The sequence below is a fragment of the Clytia hemisphaerica genome, unplaced genomic scaffold (genome assembly GCF_902728285.1).
Source record: "Clytia hemisphaerica strain Z4C2 unplaced genomic scaffold, Clytia hemisphaerica genome assembly, whole genome shotgun sequence".
Classification (NCBI taxonomy): Eukaryota; Metazoa; Cnidaria; class Hydrozoa; order Leptothecata; family Clytiidae; genus Clytia; species Clytia hemisphaerica.
In genome coordinates, this window is record NW_027103552.1 from 14,609 (window position 1) to 31,034 (window position 16,426).

Below are 16,426 nucleotides of genomic sequence, written 5' to 3' on the forward strand. Positions count from 1 at the left end.
AGCTAGAGAGTTACGAACCGTACTATTAGTAAAGAGACTTGTTACTGATTTAGATCTGGAACCTTCCATAACATCAATTGCAGATATTATCGTGTTATCGACTTTTTAGACAACTATATTAAGGAACAGTTATTTGGAGTTATTGAAATATTAGTGATCACTTTTATGTAAATATAAAATTCATTCGATCGAAGTTACTATCGTCCATTTACTATCTTCTTAAATTGTACTCTTTCAGGGTACACTGCGCCTCGGGGTTTAGTGAAACTGTCTGGTGAAATATCCAGGGAGTTCCACACATAAATCTCCGTGTGCGACAATATATAGTCAATATTGATACTTTCCAGTTGTCATGAATAGCCTTGGCATGCCTGAAAATATTTTGATTCAAGAAACACTGATTGATAATATTGTGAAGCTAATAAACTAATCATTGATGAATAATCAGCAAACAGAGACTGGGACTGAGCCAACACGATATTAATGAATTGAAAGATCGATAGAAATCAATAGAGTGGGGCTCAGACCCTCCAGCCCAAACCCATAAATAGGTCGAGAAAATATGAGTGAGGAAAAGAAAGAGATCAGGGACTTGGAACTCGAAAGGAGGACTCGAAGGAACAGGACTTGAAAGAGAGAACTATTTTAGTGAAATTTTTTCACAGTGATGACTTCCTAAGATCAAAGAATCTCTCCAATGAAAATGAAAGTTATAGCACTTCTCTACAAGATCTTCATTTTTTTCTTCTTCATTTTCATCTTCGTTTTTAGAATTTTTTTAAAGATTTTTTTTATTTCAAATTGTTCCACTCACAAATATCTCTTCAACGATACCAAATTTATAAAGATTGAGGAATTCCTTCAAAAATTATAGGTAAAAGAAAAAAAAGTGCACACTTATCGTGAACAGACTTTAAATATAACTATCAATAACATTTTTCCATTCCACACGATTCAAAGCTTTCCCATACCACTCACATTTCAATATACCAACTTTATTCAAACTTTTGTAAACTCCACGCCCATACGTGAACTCAGAGGCCCCACGTGGGCGCCTTTCACTAACCCAGCATGTCAGCATCTTACGGGGAAAACGATCAGAGGGCATTCGGGTTACGTGCCCTAACCAGCGTAGTTGGCGACGTGTAACATCTACATCAATATAGAGCAAACCAGTGCGCTCAAGCAATTCAGCCGTCGAAATTCGGTGGGATCTCACATGATTGCCTCCGCAGGAGCACAGCGACGAGGAGGCACTCATAGCTTCACGCATAGATATTGGACTGGAATCTCGAAATTTTGTTGTTTTTTTGTGTTTTGTCGCGCAAGCATCCCCGTAGTTAGTCTCTTCCGTAAATGTTCGGTTTTTTTTCCGATTTTCATATTACGTTATATGCCTTATATGCTATTACCATTATTACGTATTACAATTTATTAGTTTTGATTTAGCTTTGAAAAGCTGAAGCGAGTGTTATAAATGCAAATTATAACAGTGTATGATATAACACGAATTACAATATTACTTGTGCAAATCAAAACAAACAAAATGGCAGACTGATTATGATGATGAGCTGATTCATTGACTGGAAAAAGTGTTTTGTATGTCAAATTTTGTTTCTTGTCTTTGAAACTGAATACTAAATACTGTAATTTAGTCAGAAGTTCATTTCAGCAATGATTTCAATTCTTTTTCTGGAATCTTTAAAGAAATTTGCTCAAGTTTTTTAATGTACGTACATTTGATATTTTTGTTCAAACTGTAATTTATCTTTGTCTGTTATTATATTAATAACTAGCTTTATTGTTTATAGAGCTTCTTGAGCTTTAAATACCATCATATGGTCGTAACTCGAGAAAGTCCTTCTTAACTTAGTAAAACAAGATACCGGCAAAGTTCAAAAATGTTGAATGTATGCATTATGGCCATAATGTAAAGTTGAATCCAAAAGTGGTTGAATGAATGTTGAATGTCAATCAATGTAAACAAACTTTTTCTTTTGGTCTTCAAAATAGATTTACCTCACTTAGAGTGTATTCACTGTTTTAACATTCGTTTAACTTTACATGCACATATTCAACTTTTTCTAAATAACTTACGCTCCAGTGGTTTGGTGAAATAGCTCCAATTCTGGCTTTCCAAGTTAGGAGGGACCATCCCGAAGGCATTTAACGGTGGTTAGACTAGATACACAAACATTCGTACGGAAACGCCATAAAGTGAAAGTATATAGCTATAAACTCAAAAAGTCTAGCTTCCTGGAGGCACGTCTCTTCATTGTCTGCGCTGATATCATCTTAATGGCTTCGATCCTTTCAGCTTGGAGAAAAAGTTGCATCATGAAAAAGTATTATGCACTTGAAAAAAAATTGAAGCGCATTTCAACTTTTCTCGACTGTAAGACCACAATGGCATTCCTTTATTTTTCTTTTGACCAACAACATAGAAGATTTTGCTTGAGAAGTGCAATCACAGCGTACACAAGAGGAGCCCGGGCCTTAACTAGGATTGGTTTCTATTTCACCAAATTTAAGATGGCGCAGAACTTTTTGATAAATTTTATACGTAGTATTCTCTTGACTATTGTTTATTAGGCAAAGTAGCAATAGAGAATTGTTGAAATATAGCAGCCAATGAAAAAAGCAAGCTATTTCTGATATTGCCTTGTTGATTTATTCACCGCTATATATTTTGCCTACAATCTAAGATGTCTGCGGCATTATCAGAAAAGCTCTATTGTGAATAATAATCATTACATATATTGTTGTAAGAAAGAAACTGGGAGAAAAAAACAAACAGGAGATGTGAAAACCAGTAAGCTAATGATACCATAATTTTTGAAATATATTTTTGAGAAGCTTTTCCTAAATTTTATCAAATTATCAAGCTGCATGAATTCTTTAAGTATTGTGTTGATGGAATATAATTTTTTTTCAAGCATATGCCTCATCAATTAATCAATCATTCAATAATTAAATCAATCAATTATTCCTGATTATTTTTAATGCTTTAATCTTTAAAGCATCAAAAGCTTTATAAGTGCATGACATGATCTTCTCCGTGGGCATTTAGTGAAAGCTATGACAAGTTTAAGTTAACACGGCATATGGTGCGGACACAACGAGCATGAAAAGCTCTCAACTTTCTACAAACAATTTCAGTAAGGCACCAGTGCCCAGAGCCATATAACAAAATCGCCAGAACAAGGCCTTCGTAGACAGATTTTTTTGCTGCGAACAAAACATTAGTAGAACGGAATAAACAATTTCTCAAAGCTCCAAACGCACTGCAGGCTGCTTTTATTCTCGACTCGACGTCAAGGGTATCTTTACAATCACGCGATAGGATTGACCCCAGGTAACAGAAACGATCATATATGGGATGGCATATGGGATGCATCATGGATTTTGACATTACTAAGATTCGTATTATCGAAAGACAGGGGATCAGTGTAGGTTTGGTTCGAAGCAGAAACAAACAACATTTCAGATTTAGAGCTTTTCTCTTCGGTACCAACATGGATTTCTAGACCGAATCTTAGAAAATGCTTGACTAGTGGTGGACGGTAGGTTTCGACAGAGCTTCTTGATGTGAATAGAACTCCGGTGTCGTCAGCATACTCAGAGTCCGGTAACGAAAACTGTTCACATTTTTTAGTTGAAGGTCGTCTACCGGTTAGGATATCGTCAAACTTGGTGTGAAAGATACAGACTTCTCGTGGGTGAGTGGTTCTCCAAGATATCATTACAGCAGCAAGGTAGAAAATGAAAAGGAGTGGACCCAGTATATCACCCTGTTTGACACCAATTATACTTTCGATCCTTTTAGCAATGCCATTTATAACAAACTTAACTTCCACATTTGCGTGAAGTGATTGAAGCAGACGTACAAGTTTATCAGGGACACCAAAAATATATAACACTTCCCAGAGAAGCTCGCACGGTACTCGATCAAAGGCTTTGACCAGGTCGAGAAATAATATCCAGGTCTCTTGGCCATGTTCCCTGCGCTTTTTCATTGCCATTTTTACTGTGAAGATCCCGTCAACACATCCACGCCCATAACGAAAGCCGCACTGGGGTTCATGGTCAAGGGTTTCTACAATTGGGCTGAGTCTATTTTGAAGGATGATAGCGATAATCTTGTAGGCAGATTCCAACAACATGATCCCTCTGTAATTTCCCGGTAGGCTTAGGTCTCCTTTCTTTGGTAGAATCTTGAGAAGACCAGTTTCTCATTCAGAAGGGGGGTTTTCAGAGTCCCAAAAATTACGAACAATAGTTCTTAAAAAGGTAAAGGTAGATTCATTCTCCGAGAGTGCTTTCCAGACTTGGGGAGTGATTCCAGAGTCACCAGGTGTTCGTTCCTTGAGGTTGCGAACGGCTTTCCGAATTTCTTCATCATCCGGACGATGATCAATACCATTAACAGTCTCTTTGCAATCAAGAGAATTCAAAACAGAAGCATCAAATACGGGCGTTCTGCCATACAATTGTTGAAAATGATCACGGAAGACAGTATCGTTTTTGTGCATATAGTGCCGTTTGGCTTTCTCATTGAGCGTTCATTACTGTTTTTAATTTTTGTTAAACCAGATTTGATTTTATTCACTGTATCCCAAAATCGTTTTGTACCTTCTTTCCGGACACGGTTTAGTTCGTTACATTGGTCTTGGATCCATTCGTTTTTGGCTTTCGATACTGCCTTCTTTAGACGTTTACGAACGGTTTGTAATTTCTTAACTGTAGATCGAAGTGGACGGTCAATTTTTCTCATCAAAGCTTTGCTACGTTCATCAATTAAAGGTAGCAGTTTATCTTGGGCGGCTTGGAACCAGCCCGGTGAAGGTTTTCTAGCTCGGGGCAGGGTTCATGAGAAGTTTTTTATAATTGCTTCAACAACCCTACTGTAGGTACTATTTTGAAGTTTGTTGTCATTGTCGTAAAGGGACTTGACTCTCAGACAAAAATTGTTCCTTTCATCTGGTATTTTCAATCTAGAATGATCTAATTGGACAAGTCTTTGGTCGTGTTCACAATACAGACCTTCCTTAATAAAAATGTAGTTAGGAGAATCTTTCGTTGACTACAATACAGAACGTGCATTTAACAAAGAGTCGAACGCGTAGTATTGTAATTTTTAATCGATCTTCCTTAATTAAGAGTCGTAAGCTCTATTGTCTTAAGGGTAGGGTAGAGGCTTCCCTTAAAACAAAAGATTTTATTAAGGAAGCATAAACAAAGAATGCGTGCAGTGAACAAAAAGTTTTACGATTTCAAAAACGAATGAACTGAGGAAAAATTAGAAATAGTGCAAACGGTGTTGTTGATGTGTAAGATGAATGCAGTTATTGAGTAAAACCATTAGAACAAATATGTTTGCAGATTTCAAGTGATGTATGGATACCAATATCAACCAATCACAGGTGAAATCGAAACTCTCAATAAAGAATCAACCAATGAGAAGCCTTAAGCAAAATCAATTACCGTGTTATAATAGATCTCGTGAACCTACAAAGAACTGTAATAAACCAGTGTATTCATCCATCATAAATCTCTTTGTTTAACTTTGATAGATTTAATTAAGTAAACTTTCCAGTGTGAACGCGCCCTTTGTCTTGGTATAGATTTCTTTTTCAGGCGAACAATGAAACGTAGCTTACATTTGATTGCTATGTGATCAGAGTCAATTAGAGGTTCAGTAACACCAGCATTCATTACAAATTTGAAATTTTCTTTCTGAACAATGAAGTGATTAATTTGGTGTTTCAGTTTTGAGCGAGGATGCGTCCAAGTTGCATAACTATTCTTACGGAAACAAGTGGTAGCTGCGAGTAGGTTGTTTATGGCAAGATATGATGGAAATCGTCTTCCAGAGTCATTGACATGCTCGATACCGAATTTTCTGATGGGGTAGCCTTCGTTCAACTGAGCGTTACATCCCATGCTAGAGTTTGTATCACTGCCGATTACCAAAATGTCTTTAGGTTTCTTTTCCGAAATGCAATCATCAAGTCCATCGAAGAAATTCTCGCATTCAATATCCGAAGCCACCCCAATAGGTGCATAACTTGAGATGACAAAAACGCCTACATCGTTAGCATGTCTATGTATGCTAGGTATGCTGAGTTAGAGTCCTAACCTAAAAGAATATTTTTAAGAAATGATTTTTTCTCCAAAAAGTTTAAGGATATCCATAATGAAATTGAAAATCACAACCCTTACTGTATATCTGTTCTTTTTAGCTTGACATCCCTGTCTCAGTGACCCGGTGGCTTTTAAAATTTCACCGGGGATAAAAATTTCTCTTTGTAAATCCAGTGGGGATTTTACAAAGACAGAAAATACCAGTGGGGACACAGAATTAGAATAAAAATTTCAGTGGGGATTTCGAAACTTTCTTTTTTTCCAAGTTTGTTGAAACAGTACAGTAAGTGTGATAAACAAGCAGTTTTATTTCAATCTTTATGTAATTATATGGATATGCATAATGCATAATAACTTTTTTCTTTCCTCCCATCCAGTCTTGATTGGGTCAATGAGGCTCATTAAGTTGAATTACTTATATATCATTTCCTCCCTAAGTTTATTTGCCAAAAATTCCAAACATAGACTTTTCATCTTGAATGGGTAGAATAGCAACTATTTGCTTTTAGGATTTAAAAAGAGTGATGTATCTCTGCAATTATGACGTAACGGCTACATAAGTGTCTAAGGAGGCGCCACCATGGTTGTGGCGGACGGGCCAAAAATTTTTTGAAAATAGGATCCTCTAGATTGGCTAAATATGGCCTCAAATTTCAAATTTTTGACAGTAAAACAGCAGTTTTTTGGTCGGCAAGTACAAAACGCCTACTACCTACTACTTAATACTTACTACCTACTATTTACTAATTACTACCTACTCCGTTTGTATACTTTACAGACCAGAACTCTCCTTCACTTTTTCGAAATCTCTGAATCTCTATTTTTAAAAAAAATTGGTTTTGTAATATCTGAATGCTAACAAGTCTTTGTTTTATATTTACTTGAAAAAAGTGTTATCTAAAAGAATATTTAGCATAATTTACGTAGTGAGTAAATATTCTCTTCGCCTCATATAAGTATAATTATCCTATTTTTTTCTTTTTCCTAAACCTACTCTCTCTTATGACTCTTTTTATAATGACTCTTATTATAAGAACTTTCCTTTTTCCGAAACCCACTCCCTCTTATGACTATTATTATAAGAGCGACACAGTGGAGATTGCTCAATGCAACAAAATGGCGAAAACTTCTGAAAATCTTAACACGGAAATTTCATCAAAATATGGATCCTGCACCCCAAATAAATGCTTTATAAATGAAATAATACGGGATAACGATGTCTTGCAGTGTAGGAAGTGTCAAAGATTTGTTCATTATGCCTGTTCGGAGCTTCCAGCCTACCAAGTACAGATTTGCCTTCAGTACAAAGCAAGGAGATTCGAATGTGCGAAATGCATCACAGTCACGCCAATATTATTAGAGAAGATCAAAACAAGTAAACAAAGAACGACCAATAACAAGGCAACAAATACTAAAGGTAAAGAGAAAGATCAAGATGAGCAATGTGTTTTCGCTAGACTGGATAGACTGGAGAAGAAGATCGACGATCTTGTAAACAAAGACGATGTCCTTAAAGGATCCAAACAACAACAGACATACGCTAGCATCGCTAAAGATGAGCTAAAGAAAAAAGACCACGATATAGGATCAAAGCAACAACAGACATACGCTAGCATTACTAAAGATGAGCTAAAGAAACAAGAGGTAACGATCAAGAATTTCATCAAAGAAGAGAAAGAAGAAGAACGATGGTTAAACTTAACAAAGTACAATATCATTGTTCACAACCTCGGAGAGAACAAACATGAAGACCTAGAAGAACAACGTGTCGGTGATAAGGATTATGTTGAAGAAGTTGTACAAAACCAAATGGGATTTAAGGTAAACATCGTCAGCGCAGAAAGAATAGGAGCTCGGAAGGACGAAATGTTCAAAACAAAAAGATGGCGACCCTTGAAAGTCGTGCTAAAGAACGAAGAAGAGAAACGTCATATTCTGGCATCAGTCCACAAATTAGAGAAAGACGAATTTAGAGTATCCGACGATTTTTCGAAGAAAGAACGCGAAACCATCAAAGAGTGGCATAGGAAGGCAAAGGAGAAAACAGAATTACAAAAGGATGGCAGCTGGATATATAAGGTTAGAGGAAGTCCTCGGACAAAACTCTACTTTAAGAAGATCTGTAACAAACCCGTTACTGAAAATGAAATATTGTAAAGACGACTGGTTAGGCCCATGCGCCTACAACTGTAAAATTGTAAAATGTTAAGCATGATTATTTCATAGAGGTCGATAGACCTGAGAAATATATTACTGTAAATTAAAAAAAAAAAAAAAAAAAAAAATATCAGCAATCAATGAATTGAATAAGTTGACCTTGTTGTTCTTGACAAGAGTTCCGTTCCGTTCGGTTCGGACAGTGAGAGAGGGACAGAGCAGAGCTCGAAATTGAGCACCACTCTCAGGTCGATGGATCTGCTACTCTGTATGACGACTAAACGGGAGAATGTATTGCGGTCTGCTTTGATAGTGATGATTTGGTCGTTGACTTTATGCTGCGTTGTTTTGAAAATTGAGCTGAAGGTCTTCAGGTTGTTTCGTTTTATTACGTCGTGGAATTTGATTTTGGACGATTGAATTCTTTCCGCAACGAATCTTTTCAGCTGTTTTTCACCAACATCTGCTGCAGTGAGAAGATCGTTTGTGATATCGTCTGAGGCTACCACGCCGGACGAGAGACCGATCAGCTTTCTGCTTTGTACAAACGGATTGTTGCGTGCAGAAATCATATCAATGCACTTGATGATGTCTTCTTCGTCACGAGATCTCATCGTTTCGTTTAAATCTTTCAGTTTTGAGCTGGCAGTTTCAATATCAAGACTCTCCTTCAAGTCAGCTGAAATCTCCGCGGCGATATGGCTTGTTAAGATCCATCGTTGGACTGTATTCTCTGAGGTACTGAAACCAATGATGCCACCAGGTCCTTTCTGACCCTTGTTTATTGTTTGCTCAATAACTTGGTCGGGTGGTAGGTAGCATATTGAAAGAGCCCGCAGTACGTTTGCACACGAAATTTCCTTCCTTAAACTCCTTCAATATTTCCGGGTGTGTTTTTGAGAGGCTTTGTTGACTTGACCAACAATATGTGAAATGGCGAGCATAGTTGGTGTGGTCATATGCATGAAACCACTCCAGCATACTTTCTGATGATGATAGATGGAGATCCCAATCACCCGTGCGCATTGACTTTATGTAATCTAACAAAGTTTGACTCATATTGATAAAGCTTTGCCAAAATTGTGCCATTGGTCCTAGATCACCGTGATTGATCGAAGCTTCGAATATCTGAAACAACTCGAAAAGTTTTTCAGCTTTTGTCGTAGCAGATTTCATTGTTTGCTCATTCTGCTTTTCCAAAAACATGTGAAAATCGCTTGACTCAAACACCTCAGTCAGCCTGACGGTTGCTTTGTTCTCCTCAAGCCAGTTCTCAAACGCCTCGAACTTTAATCGTTGTAAAGCCTCGTGCATGATTTTTAGCGCTCTTACAGCTTTGTTGTACCTTTTCCCTCTCAGAACAGAATTCGTCATTTCTGACCCGACAAGATTGGTCTCGACAAAGACGTCTTTCAAACCAGCATCATAGAATCGCTTGCAAATGACGGCGATGAAAACAAGACTGGCGTGGAATCCTCCCATTCTGAGGTTGATAAACTCGTTAATCTCGGAATTCTTTGGATCCAATATAACCTGGCATATATAGCATGGTCGAAGACAGCATCAGCACTCTCAAGGCCGATTGCTTCTGATTTGACCTTGATCTGTTTGAGAATCTCTTGAATTGTGGACATTTCTGTTGGTTGTTTATCAATGGATGGTAGGTAATGGACTGAATGTGGATCTTTGTTTTCAGGTTTAGTGAGGTTGTGGAAGCCTGTCCAACCAGGAAGCAAGGGTTTTTGAAGTTGACTGGTCTGTTGACGTGCTATGATCCAAATGAAATCTTCTTTCTTGGAGAGTGTTTTGACGGTGGTAAAATTTTGAAAGGCGATATTGCTGATTGGCTTTGGACTGCTCCTTGCAACTGAGTAGTACGGCTCCAAATCGCTTCTTATGCCATTGAATGATCTTTTATTCGAATATGAATTGAAGACAGGCTTTTGAGGAATTGGCTGTTGTTTAGCGGCCGGTTTTTGGATCAGGATGCCATTGGTACAATGCATAGATTCGCCATTTATTGTTTCAGGGTTATGGTCACCATTGTCATAAACAAAAGTTCCAAAAAGACCAGGAACTACTTTAGATGGAAGATAAGTTGCCATTGATTTATTACAATTTTCTCGTTCAGCAAACGCAGTTTCCAAACGGTTAACTTCACAGTAGGACGTCGAGTGACCAAGCTTATTCAAACAATTTATGGTTTGTTTTGATCCGGTCTTTCGTTTAGTGAACAAACCAACTTGGCAGTGCTTGACAGTTTTTGTTCTACCGGATGAAAAGTTGTAAATGATGTCTTGACCCAACGATTTCACTAGTCTAACAGTGCGGTCGGATGGCTTCTTGGTGGTCAAAAGGGAAGTCAGTAGCATTTTCAAAAATGGTGGAATGATAACTTTTTTATGTTTCAATTCCTCTGCTGGCGGAGGCCATTTTGAAAATTGTGCTGGCATTTTTTCGATCTCCTCTCTGATGAGCTGAGCAACTTCTTTGACTTTTTCTTCTTTTGATTTTGCTTCGATATTCATCGTTAGCGCCGCGCTGTTGAACACCACCATCTGAACAATCATTTAAGGCTTGACTTGGCTTCGAGCGAATTCGGTAACATGATCGATGGTACCATGCGTTTTTTATCTCCTTTGTTGACTTCTCCCCAATTATCGAGGAAATCATTTCAAGAGAGGAGGGGGGGGGTGGAAGATATATTATTCAGGGGTATGACATATATAAGTATACTGGACAAACGAGCTCCTCAATTGCATCGTCCTTTTAGTAAAAGAACATTGTGAGAAACGGTCGTAGCTTATACGTAGATTGTGATGTAAATTTAAATCAAACTCGTGCCCGTGTATCCCAGGCTTTATTTACACTACTGATGGACGCCAGAGAATACCCTGGTGTTGGCTGATGCGAGTCCCCCCTCTCAGAGGGGGAACTTCTCTATACAGTTGTACACTGGAAAAGTATTTCATATCCTGTGCCATTTTGCGATGTTTTTCTTTTGTTACAAAAGATGCACGATGTGTTGGTGTCGATGGTGGTAGCTATATTAAAGTTTGGAAACAATCAAAACTAGTTCTAAATATTTTAGCATCGTGTTTACTTTTTGAAAAAAGTGGTGTTTAACACTCGTCACATGCTACTAATGTTTATCGCACGCGTTTAGTGAGACTAAATTTCAAAAACACTGACTAGTGTTAAAGCCCACTGTTCTCAAAAAGTGAGTATCTATCAAGCTATTGATAAACCTGTCTCAATCGAGTTTGCCAGGCCCATCCCCATATAGTTGACTTCTGCGAACAAAAAATGAAAAGCATATTCATATGATCAAGGTTCAACTTACTTAAATTAGGTTTGGTAGGACTGGAGACTTGATAATGACTATCAAGTAATTCTTTCGAATTCTTTAAGCATCTTTTTAGGTCCTTAGGATTCGTGTACGATTGGTAGCAAGTTCTATGGTACCCTTATTTTTCATTCTTGTTGGTGTACTTGGCAATCAAACCATCATCATTTCGAGATACCGCCGCATTTAACACCGTCTAAATTAGATTCAGTATACATCACGTGACTACGTTTGTCAAAACCGACAATCAAAATAAAAACGGCAATCAAAATAAAAACAGTAGTCAAATCCATTATTAGTTAAAAGCAAGTTGACTTTTCAGCTAAAACCTTGTTGTCTAGTTTTATTTCATGTTTGACCATCTGCCATCTGAAACCACGTCAAAAATACGAATTCGTCTCAGAAATGGAACTCATTCATTAGAGAGAAAAGCTAGAAAAATCTTTTTACCTCCCATGATTTAGATGAAAAACAAGTCAAAGGTTCTTTAACGTTGCGGCAGCCAACAACGCATATTTCGGCTTTCTTCTTCGTTATGTTTTTCTTTCTTCTCTTTTTGACAGGACTGTCCCACTCCATTTTTTACAGAGGACGGCTAAAAAGCGTGGTTTTTTGCTCGTGACCAGTCCAGAAATGAAACGGTTCCGTTATTTGTGATCTTTATTTAGAAAGAAGTCATTACATTGTACAATCCAATGACACCTGGTAGTTACACGTGACCATTGGGGGAAATGGGCGTCAGAGCATTCCCTCTGCAATGTCCCTTTCAATCCATAGCCCAATTTCCCTTTTATCTTATTATCTTATTAATGCTCAAAAACAAATTTGGGGGAAAATTGTTTAGTAATGTATTACATTGTACGGCGCTTTGGTATTCTCCAAATATTAGAATATAAAAAACGAAAGCTGGGTATTTTTGAACAATTTTGACGTCTAGGTCTGTATTTTTTACTTTTCGTTTTTGACGTCAGTTTTATCATTTTGTTATGTTTTTGATTATACATGGTTGTCTTTGAAATTGAATATCTTGAGTTTCACTTAAGCTTTTGAAATAAAATTTTCAACAGCGATTACTTACATGCTAAGGATTGATTCAATGTAAAAATACGTCAAAAAGTTAATTTTAAAACATGTTTTTTTTTAAAACGTTAGTCGGTAGCAATGTTTTTGCTATTGAGAGTTAGCCCCATTTATCAGTAACAGATTGGCAAAGTTTCATTTGAATTCAATAAACCGTTTAAAAGTTAGATATAACTTAGTAAACACAACTGACGTCAAAAGAATATTGCTATTTTTGCATTCCGGTCCGTAAAATAGACATCTACAAGAAAATTTCGGACGGCAAACAAGTAAATTCGGAAACTTCAGGCATAGTGCTGCATGATGATATATGTTTGCACGTGCCTCTACGACTGTCATAGTTTACCTCCCCCAGCTCCCGGACTATTACTTTCAAACTGGCATCTACATGACAATCGGATCCTACTAAAACAAATTTTAGAATCACATATACCTAGAAATTTATGATAGATGATTGAAAAATGATCCTTCCTTTTCTTGTGAAACTTAAACCAACTTCTTAACCACACATACGTAGTCACTATAATATATATAATTTTTCCCTTTTTAAATCGATCTCTAGAACTTTGCTTTTCTCTGTACTTTGTTTACGTTTTTGGGGATTCCCATTATCTAGCCTCGACAAATCATTCTTGTCAATTTCCATTATGTAGTTAGACATTTTCCGCAAAGGGCCCTAGACCCGGCTGTTATGCGCGGACGGGACGAGGGGTCAGTCACGGAAACGTGAACTTACAATAATATTACCCGCCCTCCCCAAGATATCCCCTTTTTCCGCCCACATTGTTCCGTGTTTGTTAAACCAAGATAGATGTTCCTCCTGCGTTACTTTTACCTTTTTTAAGACAAAAAGAAAACCGAAAATACAAAATTACGAAAGATTTATTTCATTTTATGCTTTACAAAAGATTTTTAAAATGTACATACTTTTAACCTTCCTAGATATAGAGATATATCTCCTAGAGCATACAATTTTCATTCAGTTGGTAGATTTATTGATGACCTTTGCGCTATTAATGATAGAGATGATTTTTTTCTCATGTTATAGTGATATCTATCCGGAAACAATTTGTAGCAAAAGATGTCATTTTCAATGCTTATATCTAGATCCAAAAACGTTGCACGTTTTCCATGATGTTCAACTTTCAACTGTAGGAAAATAACATCTTTCGCTACAAATTGTTTGACAAGAGAGACACCTTTCCCTTTTTCATCGTGAGAATGCCACATAAAGATAGTAATTTACCATCAATCATCTTTTACAGTTCTATATATTCTGAGGTCCTACGCATTGCTAGATGCACTCTTCTTTTTGAAGATGTTCTGCCCAGAATTTCAGAACTTTTCAAGCGCATATTCAATCAGGGAGCTGAATGATCTTTCTTGCAAAAACAAATTGTAAAGTGTTTTGATAGATTTCCAGAGACTTTTATGAAATTCGGAGAATCTTTAAATGGTTTTTTAGCGCAACTGCATTTTTGAAAAATTAAAACATTTTGTTTCTGATATATGTTTGTATATCAGAGTTTAGATTCATTTGGTTTGTTTTGGTTTTATCCGGACTCTTGAATCAGCCTCACTCTCATGTCCTATTTAAGGTCTCAGTTTCTCCTCATGGTCCCTTTTCAGTTCTTCATTTCTTAGTGCTGACTGCTGTATTTTTTGCTGTTCTGTTGCTGTCTTCTGTATTACATTTTTATATCATGATTGCTGAAAGATTATACCTGACAATCCTATTGTTCCTGACAACTCCTCCTGTTACACCAATTTCAAATGCTGACCATGATGAATCTCCTGCTGACAATGGTACTCGTAGGAAAAAGTGCCCTGGATGCCAGAGAGCTCACTCCAAACACACCTTTGGTCAGCCAAGCAAAAATTGTCAAGGTCCACCTTCACCTACGCACTCGCCATCTTTGTCTCCCGGCCAAACTGGTCGTAAAGATACCGGACTTGATAATTCAGGGGAAAACCCAGCTTCTAGAACATTGTCTGAAGAGCAAATTCTTCAATACCGCCAACATCTGGAATTTCTCAAAAGTCAGGAAGCTGAGGTTCTTGAATCCATTAGGGTAGACCAAGAGAAGATATCAAATGAAGAGGAGTCGCTCAGACAAGTAATACAACGGCAAACAGAAAAGTTGGATCGCTTGAAAGCCTCAAGAAACCATGCCTCTCGTTCCGCCTTTCCGCCCGAACCTCGAAGCAACCACTCAAAGGAAAACCGTTCCGCCATTTTTAATCGTTCGTCTGCCGAAATGTCTACCTTGCTCCACCGGCCTCTCCTTTCGCAACAACAACAACAATCATCTCGTTCTACGTTTAATTTTGCTGGTTCTACTACTGCTCCATTGTTGAATTTTGGTTTGTCAAACTCACATTCCCAAGAATCATCTTTAATTAATCATCCTATCTCGCAAAGTGAACTGTTTCTTCGTCCAACCCGTGCAAATGATGTAACTAGAGGTAAAGCATTACGAATTATAGACTTTATTTCCCGAATTCGTCCAGCTGAAGATGAGAAAATCCTCTCTTACGATAATAACTGTAAACTTGCTCTGATCTTACAGGACACAAAACCTAAGCTTAATAGTGTCACTATGGAACAGTTTAACATTGCCAATCTTAGAATTTTTTACGAATTATTATTTTCTGGGAAGCTCTCCACCCGTCTTCATGTGCAGGAATACCTCTCCTATGCGATTAAGGTCTTGGAACTGGCGACTAAGTATACATGGCAATCCGTGCAGCACTACGATGATGAGTTTCGTATATTGCAGCATACTTATGGATTTTCATGGAGTACTGACCACAGTCACCTACATGAGGTTGTTCTCATACCTCGCTGGGCTGCGAAGCTACTTCGTGGGCTTGGGCAAAGCACTGATACTTCCTCATCCAAAAGTGATTCTTCTTTGTTTGGTCTTGCGGGTAACAATAAGGGTTTTGGTCCTGCCATTATGACACACCTCTCTTCTGGATCAGAAATTTGTAGAATATTTAATTCCAGGAAAGGATGTCAGAAGTCCCCCTGCAGGTTTGCACATGCCTGTAACCGTAAGGTTGGCTCACAGGCTTGTGGGAAATCTCACCAGGATTTCCTCCATCCTGTGGGTGAGGGTGACCCTCAATGACTCCTTTCCACAGAGCCTTCTCCATCTCCGCTTGACTCTGCTATTTGGGACAAGGAGTTACTGAATGACCCTGACCGTCAGTTTTTATTTGATGGTGTGGTTAACGGTTTTCAATTGCTCCCAGCAGATGCAAAAATTAGCCCTGCGGAAATGGAGAATTATAACTCTGCAGTTGGCCCTAGTTCTAAAGAAAAAGTTGAAGCCACTACTTTGGAAGAACTGTCGGCCGGAAATTATATTGTTACTTCTGAAAAGCCTGTTATTGTCAGTGCCCTTGGAGCAGTTCCAAAGCCTGATTCAGAGGATCTCCGTTTGATCCATGACTGTTCTATGCCCCACGGTTTGGGCGTCAATTCTTACATAGATATTGAGAAGCAATCTTTTCAGATTCTAGATGACGCCTGTAGGCTGATAGGGAAAGGTTTCTTCATCGCTAAGATAAATTTGAGACACGCGTACAGATTTGTCCCAGTCCACCCAGCCAACCGAGATGCTCTCAGGTTGAAGTGGAAATTTAGTGGGGACAAACACTACACGTATCTAAAAGACACACGTCTCCCCTTTG

General features: G+C 37.8%; 2 protein-coding genes across 2 annotated transcripts; both read right to left on the minus strand.

The window, feature by feature from the left end:
- Nucleotides 1-3,368: 3,368 nt before the first annotated feature.
- On the minus strand, nt 3,369-4,022 carry LOC136800331 (uncharacterized). Its single transcript, XM_067056963.1, has one exon. It carries the CDS (start codon nt 4,020-4,022, stop codon nt 3,369-3,371), a length of 654 nt encoding a protein of 217 aa, XP_066913064.1.
- Nucleotides 4,023-8,438: 4,416 nt separating this feature from the next.
- On the minus strand, nt 8,439-9,675 carry LOC136800332 (uncharacterized). The gene is made up of 2 exons (XM_067056964.1): nt 9,347-9,675; nt 8,439-9,174 (listed from the first exon to the last, which is right to left on the minus strand). Exons 1-2 carry the CDS (start codon nt 9,673-9,675, stop codon nt 8,439-8,441), a joined length of 1,065 nt encoding a protein of 354 aa, XP_066913065.1.
- Nucleotides 9,676-16,426: the final 6,751 nt, after the last annotated feature.

Bases quoted from the DNA above. Each gene is read 5' to 3' on its own strand.
- LOC136800332 (XM_067056964.1), bottom strand. From the start codon at position 9,675: ATGACGAATTCTGTTCTGAGAGGGAAAAGGTACAACAAAGCTGTAAGA. The intron at 9,175-9,346 runs GTTAGATTACAT...GAAATATTGAAG, and splicing joins ATCAATATGAGTCAAACTTT to GAGTTTAAGGAAGGAAATTT.
- LOC136800331 (XM_067056963.1), bottom strand. From the start codon at position 4,022: ATGGCAATGAAAAAGCGCAGGGAACATGGCCAAGAGACCTGGATATTA.